At 27.8% G+C, this 19,817-nt stretch overlaps 1 protein-coding gene and 1 long non-coding RNA gene across 2 annotated transcripts; one reads left to right on the forward strand and one right to left on the reverse strand.

The window, feature by feature from the left end:
* The first annotated feature begins 3,610 nt into the window (after window positions 1-3,610).
* On the forward strand, window positions 3,611-5,515 carry LOC136082429 (putative nuclease HARBI1). The gene is made up of 3 exons (XM_065801686.1): window positions 3,611-3,937; window positions 4,314-4,551; window positions 4,801-5,515. Exons 1-3 carry the CDS (start codon window positions 3,679-3,681, stop codon window positions 5,411-5,413), a joined length of 1,110 nt encoding a protein of 369 aa, XP_065657758.1. The 5' UTR covers window positions 3,611-3,678; the 3' UTR covers window positions 5,414-5,515.
* Window positions 5,516-5,878: 363 nt separating this feature from the next.
* On the reverse strand, window positions 5,879-6,519 carry LOC136082166 (uncharacterized). The gene is made up of 2 exons (XR_010639453.1): window positions 6,336-6,519; window positions 5,879-6,217 (listed from the first exon to the last, which is right to left on the reverse strand). It is a non-coding gene; the product is annotated as an uncharacterized LOC136082166 (long non-coding RNA).
* Window positions 6,520-19,817: the final 13,298 nt, after the last annotated feature.

Consider the following 19,817-nt stretch of genomic DNA (forward strand, 5'->3'; position numbering starts at 1 on the left):
GTATGTATAATTGTAATAAATTTGGATGCCATGAAAATATAATTAAAAGTTTTTTTATAAACTTATTTCTCTTTATTAACTTTAAGCTTAGAGAGATTTATAATATATATATAAATATATATAAAAATATATATATATAAATATATATATTTTGTTATTATATATATATATATATAATATATATATATGTGTGTGTGTGTGTGTGTGTGTGTGTGTGTGTGTGTGTGTGTGTGTGTGTGTGTGTGTATATATGTGTGTGTGTGTGTGTGTGTGTGTGTGTTTATATTTTACACAGTGTATGTAAGTAAACATTACTTTTCAAGTAGTAAATTAAGTTATAGTATTTTGTTTTAAATTTAATGGTCCTTAGTTTTATAACATGATCGAATAGAATGCACCAAAACAAAGTTATTAGAAAAATCATACTATTTAACTACACAAACGAGTAAAAATACAATTTTTATACCAAAATTAAATTTAAGCAATGACCAAAAAGTAATCAACTATAAAGAAAAGAATATAAAAGAAGTTAAAAAAAAAATATTCTAAATCGTACAGTTAGAAAGTTTGAAAATTTATTTAAAGAAAATAAACAAGTTGCTCTTCTACAGCAAAATAGCTTTCGCAAAAATACAAATATGCGTATTTTAATTGGTTTGTAAACATATTTTATTTGCTTAATATTAAAAGTATGATACTTATCTATTGATTAAAAAAATAAAAAGTTTACAATACTGAACATAACATCAAAAAATGCAAATAAATGGTTGCCATCTAAAATTTACTCTGTATCTATGAACCGTGGCCATTTTAAAAACATTAAATTTTTTTACAAACACTGGCGCATGCGTACCTAAACTTAACGCTTTTTTCTAATGTCTAAACGACCGCGAGTGTTAATTTAACACGTATATGTTATTTACGTAATGTAAACTAAAATTAAAAATATACGCTTACAAAAAACATCAGCAGTGTCTAAAACAAAAATTTTAAAATGCAGCATTAATGAGAGATCAAGTCGAGCAATCTTTACAACTGTTAACGTTTTATAAGAAAATTAACAAATGAAAAGTTAACAACGCCGATTGAATAAATTCGAATTTTAATTTTGATTAAAATTCAATTGAAAAAAATTCGATTGAAAAAATTCGAATTTTAATATTACAAAAGAAAAATAGCAAGAATAAAAAGAAGCGTATTTGTTAAAAATATTTTTTGTCTTTAAGATTTGTTGGAAGCGATAAATAAGATTTATCGCTTCCAAAAAATCTTAAAGATAAAAAATAAGTGATGAATAAATAAGACTTCATGAAAAAAAATTATTTGTACACACACGGGGCCCCGGGAATCTTCGCCGTCACCCCCCCCCCTCCACCACACCCCTCTCGGCTGCCATGGCCGTAGACAAGTGGGAGCTTGGGGCTATAGTCCCCCCCCTCTACTTCTCTATTTGTTGCGCCTCTGGGTGCTTATTCACAACTCTTTCGTAAGTCAAAAATTTGCGTAAGTTTTGGCGTAAGTTCAAAGTTACGCAAAGTCATATTCACAAACTTTGCCTATAGGCAAAGTTTGTGAATGGCTATCCAAAAACTTAAGTTTTTGCTTATAAGCAAAAACTTAAGTTTTTGCGTAAGTTTTTACTTACGCAAAAAGTCTAAAAAACGGTATTCACAACATTTTCCTAAAAAGTGCTCAGCGAAGTTTACGCAAGAAAAGTTACGTCTGCTATTTTCTGACTTACGTTTGGCGTAACTTTAAATCATCTAATATTAAAAAATGGCGTTTTAATTATTGTAAAAGATTTCAGATTTTGTTTGTAACTGCCAATAAATTATATACTTATATTAATATTATACTGCTATACGTAAGTTATTTACTTAAAAAATACAGCTATAACCTTTTTTTTAACAACAACAACAACAATAGAAATATAATATATTGCTATTGTTGTTGTAAAAAAAAAGGTTATAGTTGTATTATTTAAGAAATAACTTAACGTATGTTAATATATGGAAAATATATTATTATATTTACCAAAAATATAGAAGTACTACATAAGCTTGTTTTAAGGTGAAAAAAATATATACATACATTTTATATAATGGATGGTTCACTCTAAATTGAACCATCTATTAGATGGTTCAATTTAGAGTGAACCATCCATTATATAAAATGTATGTATATATTTTTTTCACCTTAAAACAAGCTTATGTAGTACTTCTATATTTTTGGTAAATATAATAACATATTTTCCATATATTAACATACGTTAAGTTATTTCTTAAATAATACATTTCTTAAATAATACATACGTATTAGACTAATACCATATAAGAGAGCTAGCTCTCTTATATGGTACTATATATATGGAGAGCTCTCTAGAGAGCTCTCTTATATGGTATTAGATGGTTCACACTAGAGCAAACCATCCATTATATAGAATGATAATATGATTATATAGATATAGAATGATAATATAGATATTATATAGATATGAGAGCTCTTATAGCTTGGCTAAAACAAGGAGAGCGACCATAGTAATACTATGGTCGCTCTCCCTGTTTTAGTTTGTATAACATATAGTTTTATTATGTTGTATATGTATACAATTGTAATATTTATATAATTTAGTATATGTTTTAGTTTGTATATAATATAGTTGTGTTATAATACAACCATAAGGTATTATAGTATAGATATATCCTATAGTTTTGTAGTATGACAATAAATAGTTATTGAGATAACTTAATGATATATATGAGAGTTATTAAGATAACTTAATGATTATATATGATATATCCATATTAGTATGAATATTTCATATAGATTTGTAGTAAGCCAATAACTTAGTAAGTAAGTTAAGTTACCTTAATAGCTATTTATTGTCATATTACAAAACTATATGATATATCCATACTATATTAACTTATGGTTGTATTATAATACAACTATATTATATACAATACTATACAAATACTATATACAAATCTATATACAATAATATTATTGAAGTATATACTTTATACTCTTGTCTCTCTCTCTATTATGTTACTCTCTATTACTATATTACTATAATCTCTCTATTACCTCTAAATATTCTCTAAATATTACCTCTCTCTCAGAAAGAGAGAGAGTTAATATTTGTGCTAATATAGATGCAATATTATTTAGGCATTTTATTATATAAACAGAGTAAATGGGGTTTAATGCCCCATAGGGCTTAATACCCCACTTTACCCTACATATAATAATAATGTACAATATTCATCAAAGTCTTTTAGTAATAATATATATTACTAATACATGTACATATATTAAATTTAATATACACATAGATTTTGTTACTATATGTTACTCATACATACACACGTATTTAATATATGTGTATGTGTGAGTAACATCATTGTTACTCATACATTTTTACACACACATTTTATTATAATAAAATATGTGTATATTAAATTTAATATATGTATATATATTAGTTATATCAACAGCGTGTTTATCAATAACGTGTTCATTGCGCATAATAATAATATTATTATTAGGTGCAATAAATACGTTATTGATTTAAAATTACTAATTTAGTAATATATACAGAATAATATTATATGATTTTATATAGAATAGCATATTAAATTAGCTATTTGAAATGCTATTTGAAATATTCTAGTTAAAATGGATATTCAAATGATTCAAGAAATTGAATTCCAAAATCAAAATTGGCGAAAGGCTCATCGTGCTGTCCTTAATGATTTTTCAGATGTTGAATGTCGTCAGAAATTTCGTTTACCGTTGCGTAAAATATCTGAGATTGTTAACACTCTACAGGATGATCTGTCTTCAACAACTGGCCAAAACAATTCCATTTTACCAGAAACTAAAGTACTTGTATCTTTAAGGTTTCTAGCAACAGGAAGCTTTCAAAATCCAATAGGTAAGAATTATATTATGTGTATATATTTATATATGTTATTGAAATGTATTTAAAAATACTTAAAAAAAAGTAAACATGTTAGCTAATGCTTCACTTAATTGATATTAGTCCAGTGTTTAGATTATAAATGTACGTTCTTTAAGAGACAAAAACCAAACATGATTTTTTAAATTAACAGAACATATTAATTTTTTTAGAATAACTGCAATTTCACAAAACTATGTATTATTTTGTAAGGTTAAAAGTTAAGGTCACACATCTTGTATAAAATCACAGTTTTTATTCAAGAATTTTCCGTAAACATAAACAATTCATAAATTCAATCATAAACTACATCTGAATGAAGCTATGAAAGTTTATTATTTTTTAATTTTAGGCGACACTTCTGAGATGAGCCAGGCTAGCACTAGCCGAATAATCCATCAGTTTTGTGAGTCATTTATGCAACACTACAGCTACCTTGTCAAATGGTACAGTAGTCAAGAAGAAATAACTAAAGTGAAACAAAGTTATTTTGAGGCTTGTGGAGTAAAGGGTCTTTTGGGCCTAATTGATGGTACAATGGTGCCCATCAAAGGAGTCACTGGGGCTGATGAGCCAGCTTTTATTTGCAGGTAAAAAATAGTTTTTAAATGAGCCAAAGTAATCTTTAAATAGGCTTGAGTAGTATACAAATTACTATTAAATAATATGATTGACATTTTTAATTTTTTTTTATTCAGTATTTATTACTGTAGGATCTAAATGATCATATTGAAGAGTTAAAATTCTAGTTCCTAATTATAGTTATAGTGTAATTATACATTTTAACTTATAAAAATTCGTTCATTTTGCTTATTAATATGTTTTGCTTCATTTTTTAGAAAAGGCTATTCAGCTATAAATTGCCAATTTGTTGTCGATTATGATGGACAGTTCAGAGATGTAGTAATTAAATATCCAGGATCATGTCATGATGCTTTTGTTTATTCAAATTCTACTTTAAAACAAACGATGGAAGCTGATCCAGTTGCAGGTTTTCTTTTTGGTGATTCAGGATACGGGTTATCGCCAGTCATGATTACACCATTTAGTCCTGCAATTACCCCTGAAGAAATGTTTTTCAACAAAACCCACTCAAGGGTTCGAAGTAGAATAGAACGTTGTATTGGCAGTCTCAAAAACAGGTGGAGATGTCTACATAAAAGTGGCGGAACTCTTCAATATTCTCCTACCAAGTGCTGTTCGATCATTTATACTTGTGTATTACTTGAGAATATGTGCAATTCATTGGGTTTAGAAGAGCCAGATAATGTAGTAGCTAGCGACGATGCAGTTGGTAACACTGAGATGATAACAGATAATAACAGCACTGAAAATAATAGTAATTTTTATCACGTTGGTCGAAGACAAATCAACCAAATTCGACTTGGTTTAACTAGAAGAAATGATTTGAAAAACTATATGTTTGCCAATAGACATCCCCATGTTTTATAACGTTGTGTTATTAAATAAAACTGTTATTTAAAAAAAAAAGCTTTCTTTATTTAAGAAATTTAGTGTGTAAAATAAAAATCTTTTTTTAAACTTTAATAATGATATTTATGTCTATGTTTTTGTGCGATGTCTACGTCTATAAGTTCATATGGGATTGTATAAATTAATTTTTGTTTTATTTTGAAAAGATGTTAAATTAATCAACAAATATAAAATAACATTCAATTTATTAAAACTATAATATTGATTTGATTATTCTAAGATGCTATTAATGTGCAAAGGGTCTTAAAAATTTAGCTTTTGTTTTTAAATCAACATTAGAACAAATTATTTTAAATCAATAATAGAACAGCTATGCTATTCACTTAAGAATTTTTTTTGTTTCATGTTTCATTTTTTGCCATTCGAACATTCGTTTTTAGCTAATGATGAACATTTTTAACTATTATTAGGTAATAAATAAAATTAATAACAAATCAATTTATTAGATAATATGAATTAGATAATGTACATTTATTAATTATTTGAGATTGCTGAAGCGATTTCTTTCAGGGAATTAGTCATCTTTTCAGATGACTCCGCGAGACTTTTTGTTGACTCTGCAATGCATCTTAAGGTGTCGCCAATACTTTCCAAAAGTGGTTGATCAGTTAGAATAGTTGGCTTAAGAGCAGACGCTATTTGCTGTCCGGTTTCAATAATTTGTTGACCAAGCTTGGACATGTTTATCATATAGTTATCTACATTTGATGGCGATAACTTTCGTTTTTTAGAGGACTTTAGTGACTGTTTACACTCGACATTCTAAAATTAAATTTAAATTCGATGTTAAGAAATAAAACAATTTTAAACATAAGTAGTAGTTTATTTATTTTATTTACTTTTGTTGTAAAACAAAAATAATTTAAAGGGAGTGATGCACCTGTTTTGTAAAAATTGGCTCAACAGACGTTTTGTCTTGTATTGTCAAAAACGTAGGAGAACTAGTTGATGCAGTGGAACTTAGCAATTCTTTGGTAATTGAGGATGTATCGTGCAACAATGGTGTCTATAATTCAATATGAGTACTGATTACTGCCGAAAATTGAAAAGAACACTAGGGATCAAAATACAAATAACATATTTTTTGGGAAAATAATATAAAAATACTTTTTTGGACTCTTTTGAACTAGATTGCACTATATTCTCTTTGTAAATCTCATTATCGTTGCAATCTGAAGACTGCATATTGTTGCTAAATTATACAAGTTATATATATATATATATATATATATATATATATATATATATATATATATATATATATATATATATATATATATATATATGTATATATATATTAATATATAAATATATATGTATATATATGTATTTATATATATATATATATATATATATATATATATATATATATATATATATATACATATATATATATATATATATATATATATATATATATATATATATATATATATATATATATATATATATATATATATATATATATATATATATATATATATATATATATATATATATAATATTTTTAGTAGATACCTATCAAAACAAAAGAATTTAGTAATACTAACTACTTATTCTATACAAATAGTTTTTAAATATTTGCGTAAGTTTTGCGTAACTCATGCGCAACCTTAACTTTACGCAAACGCTACGAAAAAGTTGTGAATACCAAATAGTTACGCAAAAAATAGTTTGCGTATGTTTTTCATAACTTTTGCTCAGCTACGCAAGAGTTACGGAAAAGTTGTGAATAAGCACCCTGATAATATTTTTATAAGCAATTTGAAAACATTTATATAATCTTTATTTAAATATCTATAACTAATTTCTTTAATTGCGAAACAACTATAAAAAAATATTTCGCAATTAAATGAATAGTAAAAATAAAAAAAACCGCAAATAAGTAAACTTTAGTAAATAACTGTAAACTTTAGTAAATAACTGTAAACTTTAGTAAATAACTGTAAACTTTAGCATACAAGTAAACTTTAGGAAACATGTAAACTTTAGTAAACATTAAACTTAAGTAAATAAATGTAAATTTATCGTTACTTTTCGAATAAAAAAAAGAACTCGTTGTATAGAACTTGTTACAACGTGGTATTGAACTTGCTACAACTAATAAAAAGTTGTTAGGCGATTTTTTCAAATAAATTTGCATTTTCCTTTTTTTACTTCGAGTTTTAAGTTTCATGAATTTAATAATTAAATTTAAATATTATTAGATAATATTTATTATCTAATAATTACAGTTTGCAAATTAGATTTAAATACGTTTGTATTAATTATAGTGACATTACGTAACAATCTATTATATGATTTACTTCAGTGGTATGTCTTTAGAGCGAAAATTGTCTGGTGCGGAAAGGAAGGGTCGTAAACGACTGAAGGAAATTTTGGAAGGGGCAGATACCAACCGCACTATTACTTCTTTCTATCAAGAACTGTCGTCTCATCAATTTCTCCTAACTTTGCCTCTACCTCTAGCCCTGAAACTACAGCTACTACAGCATTTTTTTTTTTGATAATACTTCGAATTCTAATGGTTTTAACAGTACTTTTACTACTGCATCTCTTGCTAACCCTGATACTGCTGCTACTTCTTCTTCTTATGCTGGCTCTGTATCCACTGTTATTTCGGCATCATCTTCTAGTTCTGCCTTTAATTTGACATCATTGTTGGCATCATTGCCAACAATGATGTTAACTCTGCCTCCACTGTTACAGTCTACCAAAAACAGCATCTAAGTAATAGTCCGCATCAACCATCATCTTCAAAATGCATCGAGATGTTTTCACAAAAACTGGATTTTCTAATTGGTTTACAAAAATTACTGAAACACCAAAATACTCTTTCTCATCGAGAAGCCATCGAGAATGTTAAAACTATTCCTTCAACAACTAAAGATATTGGTGAACTTCTTAGCAAAACTTATGCACAGGAAAAAATGGAAAATAGAGCAATGTTAATAATAATCACGAATATTCAATTTCTCGCCAGACAAGGTATTGCTCTGCGTGATGATTAAAATACAGACAAAGATTATAAAGAATTTAATTTGAACTTTTCTTAGTTACTTAATCTCAGAAGCAAAGATAATCCCACTTAACTAAATAGATGAGAAAGTCACAAGATAAATTTACGTGTGCAGCTATCCATAATGAAATTCTGCAGATATTGGGTCTCACTATACTCAGAAAAATTACATCCAACATTTCTGGAAAATGGTTTACTATTATGGTAAATGAAACCACAAATCAGTCCAACACTGAGCAAATGGTGATTTGCTTGCGATATATAGATGAAGATGACTTGGAAGTGCATGAAGTGTTTGTCGGACTTTATAGTATGGAAAACACATCTGCTGAAAGTATTACTGCAACTATCAAAGATGTTCTTATGCGGATGAATCTTTCAATTTATAATTGTTGTGGTCAACGTTATGATGGTGCCAGCGTCATGACAAGTTGGAGTTGCAAAGAGAATAAGCGACCTCAAACTCAAAGCACTATATTCCCATTGTTATGGTCACGTTTTGAACTTAGCAGTACAAGATACACTTAAAGCTATCAGTATCATGAAAAATTCTCTGAACATTTTTCATTAAATTACAAAGTCGATAAAAAAATCTCCCAAACGTGAATGCCTTTTCAAAAAGATAAAAGATATATTCTTTTGGGACACCCGGTATTCGTATACTCTGCCCTACACTCTGGACGGTAAGAGCAGAATCATTTTATTCCATTTCTGAAAACTATGAAGCTCTACAAGTTGCTTGGAAGAAGGTAAATCTGAGACAAACGACAGTGAGATCGTCGCTCGAATAGGCGGAGTTGCAGAATAAATGCAAAAATTCCCTTTCTTGTTTGGAATTGAATTGGGCAAGACGATTTTATGCATGATAGACAATTTATCAAAAAGTTTGCGAAAGGTTTTACTTTCGGCTAGTGAAGGTCAGAAAGTTGTTGAAAGAACTTTGATTACATTTAAATCTATCCGGTCTAAAAATTCATTTGAACTATTTCGGAACCGTATTGAAATCAAAAAAAAAATTACTTCAACTAAAAAAACTTGCTTTGCCTCGCCATGCCAAAGTACCTCGTTGTTTTGAAATAGGAGCATCTGCATCAGTATTATTTGAAAATTCTAGTTTTGTCTTTTTCAAGAAGATTTTCAAGAAGATATTCAAGAAAGATATATTTCGAAGCTATAGAAACGAAAATTGGCAGTATTCAATCTAGATTTGAACAACAAGGATATTTAATGCTTCAAAAGATAGAATCAGTACTTATAAATATTTCATCTGAAAGTAGTTGAATAAATAACGAAGTTCTTGCTTTCTATGCTACAGATTTGAATGCTTCAAGTCTGTAGCTTAGAAAGCAAGAACTTCAAGACTGCATGCACAATTACAAGTTATGCACGAATTCACAACTGAATTATTAGACACTCTACAAAAAGTCCTTAATTTTGTCAGGTAAGATATGAATGGATTTCCTATAAACCTAACTGTTGTTTATTTAATAACTACATTAAAAGTTATTGCATTAAAACGCGTATTTGTATGCTAATATAATACATAATTTTTTGTGTATTACAGAGAAGCAAATGAAGTTGAAAAGGAATCATTTTCAGAAATTCGGAAGTTGATAAAACTTATCCTTCTGATACTAGCAACAAACGTCACTAGCGAGAGAGCTTTCAGCACACTAAGAAGAATCAAATCTTGGTTAAGAAGCAGCACGAACCAAGCGCGGTTAAACTGGTGTATGCTGTTAAATATACACACACAAAAAACTAATGAACTTAACATCATAGATATAGCCAATGATTTTTGTAGCCAGAGTGAAGGTAGAAAAACTGTATTTGGACAATTTTGAAAAAAAATCTTGAAACTGCTGTAATGTTTTATAAAATTCTTATACTATATAAAACTTGAAGTTTTTAAAAATAGCCAAAATTTGTTTTCTGTTTCTGATCTATATATTAATTTCCGAATCACGTGCACATTCGAAAATATTTTAAGTTTTACTTCATATTATTAAAAATAACTTTAGGTAATACTTCAAAAACCTACAAGATATCACATTTATTACAATCTGACATTGTTGCACACATACCCATATATATAAATTGTCGCGTTGGTTTGAAAAGGTTCTAACTTACATTTTAGCCGTAATAGAGGTTTTCACTTTAGTAGACTATTAATAATAATAAAAAACAAAATAAACTGAAATTTACTGCAATCTAACGTAAAACAAGCGAACTACTAATGTGCCAAAGTTCTATCTGAAGGTTTAGTTATCTAATATTTAGTTTGATAAGGTTCCAACTATCTTTACCTGCAGATTGTTCCGCTGTTTTTTCAATTAGTTATTATGACAGAGAATTTTATGCACATCAAAAATCATATAAAAACAAAGCTATACAAAAAAGTGATGTACAACAAGCTTGTAAAACATCAATTTAAAAATAAGAACTAAAAATTTAAAGTTTGGATTGGTTTGATTTATATTTATATCATTAGACCAGGTGAATAAAAATGAGCAATTGCTTTTACTTAGTAATTGGTCAGCTTTACATGAATAAAAACTTTAGAAGTTTTACTTAAATTTTTATTTCTGTTAAGCTAAGCAATTTACTCAGTAATTGTTCAACTTTATGTGAATAAAAACTTTAGGAAAGTCGATGAAGTTTTTATTTGCGTAAAGCTGACCAATTACTGAGTAAAAGCAATTGCTCAAAGCAATTTTTATTCACCCGACCTATTAAAGTTAAAATATTGAACCTCTTTTTATAATTCTATTTTTTTATTTTCAAAAATGGGATAGAATATTCTAAAATACTCTAAAAATAAATACTCCAAAAGATTAAGATTATAAAAGTTTGACCTTATTTGGGAATATGTTATTAATAACTTATCTAATGAAAACTTAAGTATTTTTCAAGAAACTTTAATTGAAATTAATTAGCATGTTTTAATCCTTTTTACTTCAAAGTAATAAAAGTAATTTATTTGTGCATTACACGTAAACATTAAAACACGCAGTAATATGTAGAGCTAAGTTTAAAGAATTTTTTAAGTATTTTAAATTACGCGTTTGATGTCATAGCTCTTACGAAGACTTGGCATGATAAAAAAGTTCTATTGCGTTAAATTCTAACTATAGCTTGCCATCTTTATAAATTAGCTAGTCAACCAAGAGCCGGCAGAAAAATGGTGGAGGTTTCGAGACTTATTTCTATATTATATATTTATTAAATAAAAAACCTAAATTGTTTCTCGAATACTAACTATGAAATTCTTTACATCAAAATTATTAACAATAAATATAAAAATATATAAGTTGGATGCGTTGGTCATACGCCAAATTTTAAAATTAAATTATTTAAAAAATCTATGCAAAAATTATTATCTAAAAACTATTATCAAAACTATTAACGAAAATAAATTTGGCAATTTACAATATTTTAATAAATAACTACCTAGAAACAACGTTTAAAAGCGGAGTACTCCGGACTGATACCATCACTTTCTTATTTTCTTAAAAGTAATAAAATAAATTTATGATAAATTCTTTAAAATCATTTAAGTTTCAAACATAAAAAAAAATTTTAAAATTTGACGATAATAAGAAAAATGTTCTTTTTTCTTTTGTTTGAATATTTTAACTGTAACTTAGTTGTTATTTTGTGTGTGTGTGTGTGTGTGTGTGTGTGTGTGTGTGTATATATATATATATATAAAAATATATATATATATATATATAATATATATATATATATATATATATATATATATATATATATATATATATATATATATATATATATATATATATATAGTTAAATGAAATGAAATTAATATTATTATTAAATATAAGTAAAATAGAATCCATTAAATTTTCAATATTTTTTATTCATTATATGAATAAATACGTAATTATTATGTGTTTATAAATAAAACAAAAAATAAGGCACCATATATGAAATTAGTCCATATAAGGAACAATTTGTAACGACTACTAGTGAAGATGCATAATAACTTTAAAGTAGTCTTGATGCAGTGGTCGGAGTTCTTGCTCAGAATCAAGAGGTCTGAGGTTCGATGCCAACTTTGGTCAGATAGACGACATTGGTAAGGAAGGATGCCTAAACTTCTTGCTTCTCACTTCCGGGGTGCTTTGTGATAAAACCGTTAGTTCTTTTTGAAGTATCTTAACCAGTAAAATTTATCGTAGGTGATTGTGGATTACTGTGAGAACTTTCCAAAATGTAGGTGGTTGCGAATTGTTGTAAGAACTTTCCTAGTAGAACCTTTAAATCATTAGCGTATAACAGTATTTTATATTTTCAAATTTTTTAGCAATGGGTCACATTGTTAATAAATAGTTTGGATATTTAAGTATAATACCATGAGGAATTGTTGAAATTGACGGTATTTCCAAAGCCGATTGCAATGAGTGCCACACTGAGGCCTAACTTCAATGTTATTTGTTATTATTTTATTTACTCCAAAAACTTGCTTAAAAACGTAATATTTATCAGGTATACTATCATTGTATCTTTTGCCAAATTCATAATACTTTCTTATTTTCTATTAAAGAAATATAGCTAAATTTTGTCAAATTATATTTGCAAGAATGATACAACCATCCAAATTCTTTGATGCGTACTTACGAACTGCTCCAACGAGTACTGAGCAGTCTTCTTTATTTTAATTTTCCAAAAAATATTTTTTGTTGACTTCATTAAAGCCAACAGCAAACAAGAACAACTCTAAAATAAACTTTATATAATAAAATTACTTGGAGAATTATAAAGAAGTTTCAAAACTAGTCTGTTACTTTTTGCTGCAATATTTAGTTATTCCGGTAACTAAATCGGTATCTATATTTAGTTAACAAAATCAAAACAAAGTACTTTTTAGCGCAATAAAGCAAAATATTTACTCTAGATAAAATGAGGACGTCCGGCTTTTACGGACAAGAATACAGCGCTAAACCTTTGTAATAATTTTTTTTGCTGTATCCCATTCGTAAAAGCCGGATATCTGACAACCCTAGATAAAACCTACTTTTTTTAAAAAGCAACTATTTTTATTTTAAATTCAGGCTGTTGAAAAATCAAACTTGCTATTTACTGATAACCAATTACAAGCAATATAGAATAAAAAATTCTTTACAAATGAAGTGTTTGAAGCCTGCATCACACTTGGTTTAAACTTCGTCCAGTGCATGATAAATGGCAAAAAAAAATTAAATTCACGCAACCTATCGAAGACATGCAAGCTGATATTGTGTAAATATTGAAAAAAACATTCCAATTTTGTAATTTGAAAGAAAAGAGAGAGCGTTTAAAATTTTGATAGAGGAGAATGTTCCGAGAAGTTTGATCCAATAATTTGTGGAAAACGCACCGGCTGGTTATTAGCATTTAATACTAAGAACTGCGAGAGCCGTGTCGTTGTAGCCGATTTTAATTTAATTGGTGACTATTTTATTATAATTTATTTTACCTGTAATTTATTGCCGAATGATAAAGAGAAAATATAATATAATAAAAAAAAATCTATCCAATCAAAATTTAAATTGCACATAAAGTTGCGTAATTTTATACGCAAAGAATGCGCTGCAAAAATTTCTACTTTTTAAGTTTTTTTATATCTTTTTTTACTTTTTAAGTTTTTTTACAAAATGTTAAAATAAAAAATAGAAGGCCAACCATAAAAAATTGCAAAAACTGAAGTTTTTTGAACTTTTCTAAAAAAGTAGTTTAGAATAACTGATTAAACAAAAATATAGAATTTAAAATATAGAAATAAAAATATAGAAGACCCCGACTATGATAGTATTTGTAGAAAAAGAGATAGAGATGCAATCTTACAATGATGGGAGAGTGGCTCAGGCTTGATAGATAAGTAGGTACAACTACCTTTACAATGCATTTTTGGACCTTGCTTTGAAGATAAAGTGCATCGTTAGAAAAACCAGTACGAATAAAAGATTTGTAGAGGTAGAAAATGGAATCAGTAAGAAAATGAAGAACAGAATAAAGGAAATCAATCTTAACAAATGCTAAATTTGTAATGGATTGACATATCGTTTCTATGATAGGTCAGTAGAGAATGATAATCCCGGAAGACGTAAAGTAGAAAACTCACTGAGTAGGTTACCATTCATTAATATAGGAATACCAACAAATTATAACAATTATTTGCAGCAAATAACGGAGTTTTGTTGGAGTTAAAATTCACAAACTATTTCAAACCTCAAACTGTTAGAGAAGAAAGATCAGGTTTAAGATTGGCTTGGAACTGTAGATGCCATTTTCATTTCCAGCTGACAGTAAAACAAGATTCAGTCGAGCACTTATTTAAAAAATTAGGGAGAACTGGAGAAAGTTCAAGGAGAACACTTTTGTGAGATTATGACAGCGTTTAGTAGAACACAAGCTGCAGAAGAGTTTAATTGAGGAAACATTTTAGCAACAGAAACCGGAGCGATCTGGATGTATAAAAATGGATTAACCGGTTTAACTGGAGTGGAAAAATAATTACAATTAGATATAGCAGCTGGACAAAAAGAAGAAAACCATGAAATAGAATGAGACTAAATAGAATTGAAATTAACCAGAAGGAATAGGAAAAAATGAATAACAATGAAAAAATTGATTGAGTGAAGAGATGCTAAGCGGAAACACATTAAAAATATTCAGAGGATTCAAACCTGATTTCGCGTAAGAAAATACCAAAGCCAAGCATGTGACTCTTAGAGTCTTGCAAAAGGATAATAACCATCAACACTGAGATCCGAAGATGAAACAATCATATTCAAATTTGCGGATAGTAATGATGAATAGTTTGTGCTTGAAGGCCAAGAAATTGGTCTTTTTTTATTTTAGTTTGAAACATTTAATTTGTTTAAATTTATAAAGTTTAAATTGTTGTTTGCCGAAATTGGAACTCTATCGTAATAGAGTACCAATTTCGATAAACAATCTTAATATTTTAAATAAAAATAACCTGGTTCATGTTTACTAAACAAAAAAAACCTGCAAACTTTCTGGCTGAGAGCCTAAGTTAGATACATACAAGTAACATTAGGCTGTATTTATCCAGCAGTTTATGCGTTACTAGACACATAACATTACATATTCATGCAATTGTCAGTTACATGTCAACCATTAACATTCCACGAAGTATATTCTGTTGTGTACATTTACACTCAAACCAATTTCAACACAATTAAATTATAATGAGTAAGTAAACAAATTAATGATGACCAAAACACGAAACAAATGAAAAACGTACTTTGTGTAAGAATATTCTAAACGAAACATTTGAATATAATTACACAATTCATCATACTTCCCTTTCAAGTTAAAGTTTCGATTATAGTACTCACTTATAGTAGCATGAAGCAGTTTTTTCTGTTTAAAAATGTAATCACAGAAATCAATATATTTTATGTTATAGTTGATTTCAATGCACAGTTCTGCTTTGACAAGTTCTGACCTCATTTTCTTTCACCTGTCTACAAGTTAATCCCGAGTAAAAAGTTATTTTTAACACTTGCGTTATTATAGGCAGTGTGAAAAAATATGCAACAATTTTTTAAATTTTGAAATATTAAACTTTTAAAAAATTCAATCCAACGTTTGTTAAATTTAGAAATCACATTTAGATATGGTATACAGTGTTTTAAAATGCAATATTCTGTGTAAAGGTCTTTTCTTATAATATTATATATATCATCCCACAAATATAATATTTATATATAATCAGTCCTGGATTTACCTATAACCCTCGGCCTAGAGCCCCGCAATTTTTTTGAGCCTAGAGCCCCAAAATTAAAGTGAAAAAATATTTAAATTTGCTAAGTAAAGAATAAAGTTATGAAGTTAATTCTTGTAGAGTGTGTTTTAAAAACTTATTGTTATGCGGAAATAGATTGTTACAGATATACATAAACTTGAATGTTCTCAAACATCTTACAAGCCGTGGCCAAGTTGTGGCAACTAAATATTATATGCGTGGTCAGGAACAGAGTGCGATCGCATGTCTTTCCTGACCAAGCCTGTAACTTTATTTTTTTATTAAGAAAATGAATAGATTACACAATAGTGGATTTCAAAAGCGTAATAACAAAGCTGAAAAAGAACAAGAATTTTTAAAAATTCCAAAATTTGAGGGTTTTTTGGTGAAAGTTGGAAGTACAGACCCCATAAATCGCTCTATAGCAACTTTTTTTTGTTTTTGTTATTTAGGTGCCCCAAGAAGACCTAACGGTCTTGTCACAGAGCACCGCGAAAGTGCATTTAATCAGAAAGTTCACGTCTCCTTCCTTACAAATAATTAAAAAGCGCATTCTTAATAAAAAATATTTTTAAATTAAATAGCGAATTAATATTCTCAATTTTATTATAAAGTTTTTATAAATAAACACATACCAAAAAGTTGAAATTTTTTTGCATATTTTAAGAAAGCTATACGCTGTGATTTAAAAAACTTAATTATTCCATCAGAAAGATACTGTTTCACATCATCAACTGAGTAAACGTGGACAGCCATTTTTATATAAGATATGAACTTATTATTTTTGTTTTACATACCCTAATGAGACGATGAAACATTTCTAACGTCGAATTTCACTGCCTTACGGAAACTTTTAATCAATACTGCGCACGCGTAACGCAGGCGCAGAACAGCTTGTAAACGCAACACCGCATAAGAAACAGAGCAATTAATTTCAGAAAGTTATCGTCAATTGCAAGAAGTCACACGTTCTCTTGTATTAATCACTGATAGCTGTAACTTAAACACTAACAGAAAAGATGACATTGGCTTGTGGGAATATCTTTCTAAAGACGATTTTTTGTTTTGGATCTTAAAAGGATCAAAAACTATTCAGAACTTTGATAATGATTTCCATGAATCAAAACAGTTTTACAAGGATCATGATCACTTTTTTTCAAAATCTTTTTTTAAAGACAAAAGAACAAATGGTGAAAAATACGATCGCAAATGGTTGATTTACTCGCCAGCAAAAGCAAATCTTTACTGCTTTGTACGCAAGGTTCTTAAGACTTTCTGTTTTTTTCTAACTACAACTGGGTGAAAGACTGGGAAAATGTTTCACTGTTAAAAAGCAACAAAAATTCTATAGAGCACAGAGAAGCTTTAATGGCTTATTTAATTAGAAGAAGACAAATCACATTGGACGACAAACTTGAAGAAGAATCAAAAAAAGAAAAGTAATATTTGAGAATAGTTTTGAAGCATGTGATAGGTGTAATTTGCACTTTGATTGAAAAAAAATGTTCTGAAAGCTATCGTGACTGCTTGTAAAAGCTTCAAAATATTTTGGAATTTAATGAGATTAGACACCTACTTATCTCATCACGATCAACTTTGTATTGTTCTAAGATACGTGCATGAAAAATCTCATGAACCAATTGAACGATTCTTACAGTTTATACAGTTTATAACGCTTCTAATATGTTGAGAAAATATAAAGTAATGCAAGCAAAAATTTTAGAAAAAAATAATCTTTCAAAATATTTTCCTTGTGCTGGACATTCCTTAAACTTGGTTGGATCTAAAATTTAAAGCTAAAATTTTACTTCCTGATACAGAACATTCACATAGAAAACATCAAACAAAGAAAAATTTTTTTGATGATCTAAACCATAAAATATGTGTTATAATAATTCTAAAAGAAAGTTTTCAGAAAGATGCTTTTATCAAAGTCGTCAATGCAATTCACTCAAACTTGAATAAAAAGATGATTGTATTTCAAGAATCTAACACAACTTTTGGATTTTTGATTAATGTGAACATCGATAATGCAAAGCTGAAGAAAAATGTTGAAGAACTCGTTGAACAATATCATGAAGATATCGATACGTCTTTATTTGATGAAATTTTTCAATTTCATGACTTAATCAAAACTAAATATTAAGAAACAGCTATGACTCATTTATTTATTTATAAGCTGTTTAAAGAAAAAAACTCAAGATTTGGAAAATGCATTTCCAAATCTTGAGACAGTTTCGAGAATCTTTTTATGCTTTATTATAATAAATTGTTCCGGTGAAAGAAGTTTTTCAAAACTTAAATTGATCAAAAGTTTTTTGATCAAATATGAACCAAGAAACTTTGAATAATTTACAAATTTTATCTGGCAATGCGGATTTAATAAAACTTTTTGATACAGATTTTCTAATCGATAAATTTTGTCACGAAAAAAAAAAAGAAAAATTTCTATAAGTAAAAAAACTTCTAAAATTTACTCTTTTGCTGAAATGTTACTTATTTTCTAGTTTGTTTTGCATTTATAAAATCTACTCGCATATATGTGTTCGGTATTATACTGTCAGTATACTTAAGCAACTTGTTTTTTATGTAGTAAAATAAAAAATTGACATAAGAAAAATTTAGACTTTTTTGAAAAAGGGTCCCAAAAAGCAATTCGGCATAGGGCCCCAAAGGGTTCAAAATCCGGCCCTATATAAAATCCCACAAATTTTTATAAGATCTAACAAGTCATTAAACATAAATACTTCACCCAGGTTAAAAATCTTAAACAAAATTAAATACACGCAAAATTTTGGTTTTTTGTGTGATTGATAGAATGTAATTGAAATACTACAAGGGATAAGCAACGCTTTGCTTTAAACATATTCTTTTGTTTTTTAACTCCGTAGTTTTTTAATTCCATAGTTTTTTAACTCCATAGTTTTTTAGTTTTTCTATATATTATATTATAGGTATAAATTTTTTTTTTATTTATTTTTTTTTTTTTGTTATTTAGGTGCCCCAAGAAGACCTAATGATATTGTCATAGAGCACCGCAGAAGTGCATTTAACTAGGAAGTTCATGCCTCCTTCATTACCGTGACGCGAAAATATGTCCAGAGTTTCTTTCGAACCTGGATCTTCTACTTATATATATATAAATTGGGTTGAAAGCTTTGGTGTTTGGGATTTATAAAATCTCAAAGCGACAACAAAACTATTTTAATAGTGATATTTTAAATGCGTTTTTAATTTTTTTGAGGAAAAGTTGTACAAAACAACATCTTGATGGTGAATATTAACACACAATTTAAACTCGTTTTGTTTAATATAAACAGAGGCTTCTCATCTTATTATAATATATATTTATATTTTATAATTCTTATAGTGCAAATTCTTAAAGTTCATAAAAATGTAAATAAAACTATGTATAGTTTTTTTCGTATATTATATATAAAGATATATAAAATGAAGTCCTTACGGTTTTATCACAGAGCACCGCGGAAGAGCATTTAACTAAGAGGTTCACGCTTCCTTCCTTACAATTGAAAACTAGCGATTTTCATTTAACTTAAGGCTTA

This window comes from Hydra vulgaris, chromosome 07 (assembly GCF_038396675.1).
Source record: "Hydra vulgaris chromosome 07, alternate assembly HydraT2T_AEP".
NCBI lineage: Eukaryota > Metazoa > Cnidaria > Hydrozoa > Anthoathecata > Hydridae > Hydra > Hydra vulgaris.

Excerpts from the sequence above, each read along its gene's own strand:
- LOC136082429 (XM_065801686.1), top strand. The coding sequence starts at position 3,679 with ATGGATATTCAAATGATTCAAGAAATTGAATTCCAAAATCAAAATTGG. Across the intron at positions 3,938-4,313 it reads AAGCTTTCAAAATCCAATAG|GCGACACTTCTGAGATGAGC; the intron begins GTAAGAATTATA and ends TTTTAATTTTAG. Across the intron at positions 4,552-4,800 it reads GAGCCAGCTTTTATTTGCAG|AAAAGGCTATTCAGCTATAA; the intron begins GTAAAAAATAGT and ends TTCATTTTTTAG.